We start from the raw sequence: 5,170 nt of genomic DNA, 5'->3' as shown, positions 1-5,170 counted from the left end.
AATGGAAGAAAATTGTTCATACAATACTTGCAATTTACCTAACGTTTGCGTAAAATATGATCTATGAATATCTGATTTAGGATTGCATTGGCTGCCAAGGGCATCTTATGGGCCTTGTTTGCTATATCTTTAAAACTCTGACTACTAATTTATGAACTGCATTACAACTTTTATAACAATCTTTTGTACTCAATTATCTGCAATACGTCTGAGGTATCATTGCGCCATATTCTGCAAATTGTCATAATTCAACATTACTTGATTTAAATTAATGCCATTGGAAGTAGAGCAAGAACCATCGTAAACCACACGAATTCCTATAATGACGTTCGCTTTTTGCTTCGAGACGGTAAAATGAGGAATAAAGTATTGATCTTTACCTACTACGGGATGAGGATTTTTGACTATCTGTAAAATTCCTACTTTTAAATGATTATGTATAATAGAATTATATTGATTAAACACTTTGGTATTAACAACCAACCTCTTTTCAACATTCAAAAACCTTTTCTGTGCAGTTTTATACGAGTCACCTACTTTAGACATGTTATTTTGGGAAATAAATGGTATAGAGATTTGATACGTACCATCCGGCATTATCTTAGTTGTTTCTTTAAATAAACACTCTACCATTTCAGTTTCAGAACCAGTTATATCGATTACAGGTATCTCTTCAGCTGTACAAAATCTTTCCAAAGGAATAATAAGGTTTTCTTCATTTTCCTCTGACACTAGTTGGGATACAGATTGGTCCTGTTCCATACAAGACACATAACTAACTAGAACCAAATTTCAAGAGGAATTTGTAGAATCCTTGTGACGATGATATTTATTGTCAACTGAACCACCAATAATCCAACCAAACAAGGTATTTTGTATAGTTGAGAGTCTTTTATCTAGGTGAACTATGCCATCTGAGAAAAGTTCATAACAAATATCTGCGCCGAGAAGAATAGAAATTTCTGAACTAACGTGAAACTCCTCATCAGCTTACGTACACTCGAGAGGAATATTGGGCTTGGATATATCAATCTCTATCTGAGGCAACTTTTAAGTGATATTTTTTAATATTGTAAAGGAGTTTGCTGTAAGAAGGATGCAGCTGCATATTTAGACCGTTTTGAGTGGAAACATATGCCATAATTAAAAAAAATTGGCGGATTGACTGGTATAAGAACGATGCAGATCCGATAATAAATAAAGGAATTATACATCTTTATGGATCTGCCTCCTCACTCATTTGGTACAAGAAGAGTACAGCTCCGGACCTGCATCCTTTTTGCACTAAACGATTGTGAATGTTCGGTGATTTTCGTGGAATGCAAGGTCATCTTCTGTTGGCGCTAGGCCGGCAGGGCAGCTGATTTGTTTTGACTTGTTAGTCGCTATCATTACTGCGTGGCGTAGTTTTTATGCGGTTTAATTGTTCGTGTAAAAATTTAACGTCGTGTAAAAATGAGTAAAACCGAGTCAGATCCGTTTAGCGCTAGTGAGTCAGACTATGAACCTACAAGCTCTGATGAAATTGTTTTAATAGTGATGTCGCAGGACCTACAGCTAGGAAGAAGCATTTAAAGAAGAAACGTACCTCTGTAAAAAACAACAAATTAAACCTGTTGTCAACATAGAGCCCACGGAAGAGCTGTCAGTTGTTCCTGTAACCAAAAATACATAAAGTGTTAACCCCACTCTCTGGAAAAGAAATATGAAAAAAAAAGCTATTGCAGAAGGGAAAATTTATACGAACTGGAAAGGAATAGAGAAGGGACCGAGATTAACTGGATCGAACTGCAACTGCAGGTACAAGTATTTTCAGAATGTGAACGAAGAAACAAGAAAAGTTGTCTTACAAATATTTAACAAAATAGGCGGCCAAGATTTGCAAAATAGGTATTTGGGAGGGTTGTTTTAAACTACTACTATTCAAAAAACTCAAAAAAAGACTAATGAAGGGCAAGAACGCACTTGTTTCCACAAATAATTTATAAAGCTGTGTAAGCTATCCAAACGAGTTTTTAGACATGCTTTTGGTTCAATCCACGGCATATCAAGGAAACGTGTAGAATCTCATTGCTTAAACTTTTCGTGACAGAGATATTGCAGAACCACCTAGCAACAAAGGAAAGCAAACAAATAGACCCAACCGAAAATCTAACAAAACACTTAAAAATGTGAACATGCACATCCATAGCTTTCCAAGGCGTAAATCGCATTACAGTAGAAACAAATCCCGTCGATTCTATTTATCTCCAGATCTAAATGTAAAGAAGATGCATGAACTCTATTTGGAACTTTACGAACCAGAAAGTGTTAGCAATCGTAAGTATAAACCCAAAGTTCTCTATGACTTCTACTATCAATACTTCAAAGAAAACTTCAAGTACAGGTTTGGCTCACATCGATCGAAAAGACGTTGCATGAAATTAAGGCCGATTTGTTTTTCAAGGAGTTGAAGGAGAAAACCACATCGTTTAAGCATAGCGACGAAGTGGAAGTTCTGACCTTTGATTTTCAACAAAAACTTCCACTTCCAAAATTTCCTGCTGCGGAAGCTTTCTACCAACGCCAGTTGTACACATACAACTTTTGCGTCCATTCTGATAAGACAAATTAAGCACACTTTTATATGTATGATGAAACTATGGCTCAAAAGTTACCAAACGAGGTAGTGTCATTTTTGTACCACTATATAAAAAATATACTCTCTAAAAATTAAAAGTTTTATACCTTTTCTCCGATAACGCTGCTGCGCAAAACAAAAATTTAGTAATTATTCAGTTTCTGTATTTGCTGGTGTGAACTAGGTCTATTGACAAGATAGAGCACCACTTTCCTGAGCCACGACATAGCTTTCTTCCCTGTGATCACTGCTTTAGAGTTATTAAGAAGTTTTTATGAAAGAAGGACTACGTTTTTAGCCCCCAACAATATGCTGATTTTGTTAAACACTCATATAAACAGTTTATTTCCATTCTGGTAAAACAAAATATGATCCTAAATTTTAGTGGTCACTATGAAGTACATTTTAAAAAAGTTATCTCAGATGCAGAAAAGCAAGGATTCCAGATTTCCAAATACCGAATTTTCCAGTGCAGCAATGAAATTTTAGATGGTATTAAAGTCAGTATATCTACTGGAGAAGACAGCTCAAAACACAAAAATGGTGTAGCAATAATTGTGTCGAAGGAAACAGATAAAGCTGTAAAAAACGTCGTCCTATTCTCAGACAGGATACTGATGATACAAATACAATCAACAACAATCAATGTGAATATATTACAAGTATATGCACCCACACAAGACTATCAACAAGAAGAAATTGAAAAATTCTATCATGATTTAGAAAAAGTATTAGCACCTACAAAGAAACACGATCTTAATATTATCATGGGAGATTTTAATGCAAAGATTGGTGAAGGTGAACAGGAAGATATCATAGGAAAATATGGTCTGAGAATACGAAATGAAAGAGGAAATATGTTGACATCTTTTTGCGTAGAAAAGCAATTAGTAATAACAAACACAATTTTTAAACTTCCAAAACGTCGTCTTTACACCTGGAAATCACCAGCAGATACACCTGAACGAGTTGTTCGTAACCAAATAGACTTCATATATACATAAGAGATACAGAAATTCGGTATTAGCAGTAATAGTATATTACTTTATGAGGCGGAGAAGCATGACTTTTCTTGACGCGCCCGATATTATATATATATATATATATATATATATATATATATATATATATATATATATATAAGAGAAGTCAGAAATAAAGATAAAAATGAATACAAGAGGATCCACGCAATAATCAGGTAGAAGATAAGACACGCGAAAACACAATTTCATAGTAAAGAATGTAATGAAATTGAACAATATAAAAAGAAACACGATACATTTCATCTGCACAAGAAACTAAAAGAGGTCGCTGGAAACAAACGAAAATAAGTATCCCAAAGTTTAAAAGATAGAAACGGACACAGAATATTAGACATCAATGAACAGTTAAAAGAATGGGAAAACTACATTTCTGAATTATTGAAGCTAAGAGAGTAGAACACTATACACCGATTGCTATATCAGGTCCATATATAACAGAAAGTGAGGTTACACGTTCAATACAAACGGCAAAAAATAAAAAAGCACTTTGCCCCGATGAAGTAAGTACTGAAATACTAAAGTTTTTGGGAGAAAATGGAATTAAAGCTCTGTGTAATCTCTTTAACTCTGAGATAGCGCGTGGGATATTACCAACTGATTGGTTAAAGTCGACATTTGTCACAATACCTAACAAACATCGTCCAACGACATGCGGTGATTATCGGACAATAAGTCTGATGAGTCATATTTTGAAGATATTCCTGCGAGTAATACACAGCAGAATTTACGCGCTGTTAGAGGACAGAATTAGCAATACTCAATTTGGGTTTAGAAGTGGCTTGGATACAAGAGAAGTCTTGTTTAGTATACAGGTGCTAGTACAGAGATGCAGAGATATAAATCAAAATGTGTACATTTGTGCAATCGATTTTGAAACGGCTTTTGACAAAGTCCGACATAACAAAATGCTAGAAATATTGGAAACAGCTGGATTCGACGATAAAGACTTAGAATAATCACAAATTTATACTGGCATCAAGTGGCAAGAATAGAGGTTGAACAAGAACTGTCGGATGAAATTAATATAAAAAGAGGAGTGAGACAAGGCTGTATATTGTCGTCTTTACTTTTTAACTTATATTCGGGAAAAATATTTAAGGAAGCCTCAATGAAAACAACTGAAGGTATTATTGTGAATGGAGTAACCGTCAAGAATATTAGATATGCCGGCGATATCTTAGTGCTTGCTAATTGCGGAGAAGACCTTCAAAATCTAATGAACAAAATAAAACAGACTTGTGATCAGTATGGATTAAAACTCAACGTTAAGAAAACTAAATATATGATAGTTAGCCAACAAAATTATATACAGGATGACGGTATAAAAGTCGGAGATGCCACACTGGACAGAGTAGAGAAACTCGTGTATCTCGGCAGTAATATCAATGAGAGCTGGGATCCAACCGCAGAAATTAAAAGCCGAATAGAACAAGCCCGAGCTGCCTTTGTAAAAATGAGAAACGTACTTTGCAGTCACGATCTTAGCATTGACCTTAGAGTTCGAATG

At 34.9% G+C, this 5,170-nt stretch overlaps 1 protein-coding gene across 1 annotated transcript; it reads right to left on the bottom strand.

Annotated features, from left to right (window-relative positions):
• Nucleotides 1-216: 216 nt before the first annotated feature.
• On the bottom strand, nucleotides 217-762 carry LOC140432246 (uncharacterized). The gene has a single exon (XM_072520067.1). The coding sequence runs from the start codon at nucleotides 760-762 to the stop codon at nucleotides 217-219; it is 546 nt and encodes a 181-aa protein (XP_072376168.1).
• Between the last annotated feature and the right edge of the window lie 4,408 nt (nucleotides 763-5,170).

The sequence above is a fragment of the Diabrotica undecimpunctata genome, unplaced genomic scaffold, assembly GCF_040954645.1.
Source record: "Diabrotica undecimpunctata isolate CICGRU unplaced genomic scaffold, icDiaUnde3 ctg00003366.1, whole genome shotgun sequence".
Lineage (NCBI taxonomy): Eukaryota > Metazoa > Arthropoda > Insecta > Coleoptera > Chrysomelidae > Diabrotica > Diabrotica undecimpunctata.
This window is presented reverse-complemented; position numbering and strand designations above follow the sequence as displayed.

Excerpts from the sequence above, each read along its gene's own strand:
- LOC140432246 (XM_072520067.1), bottom strand. The coding sequence starts at position 762 with ATGGAACAGGACCAATCTGTATCCCAACTAGTGTCAGAGGAAAATGAA.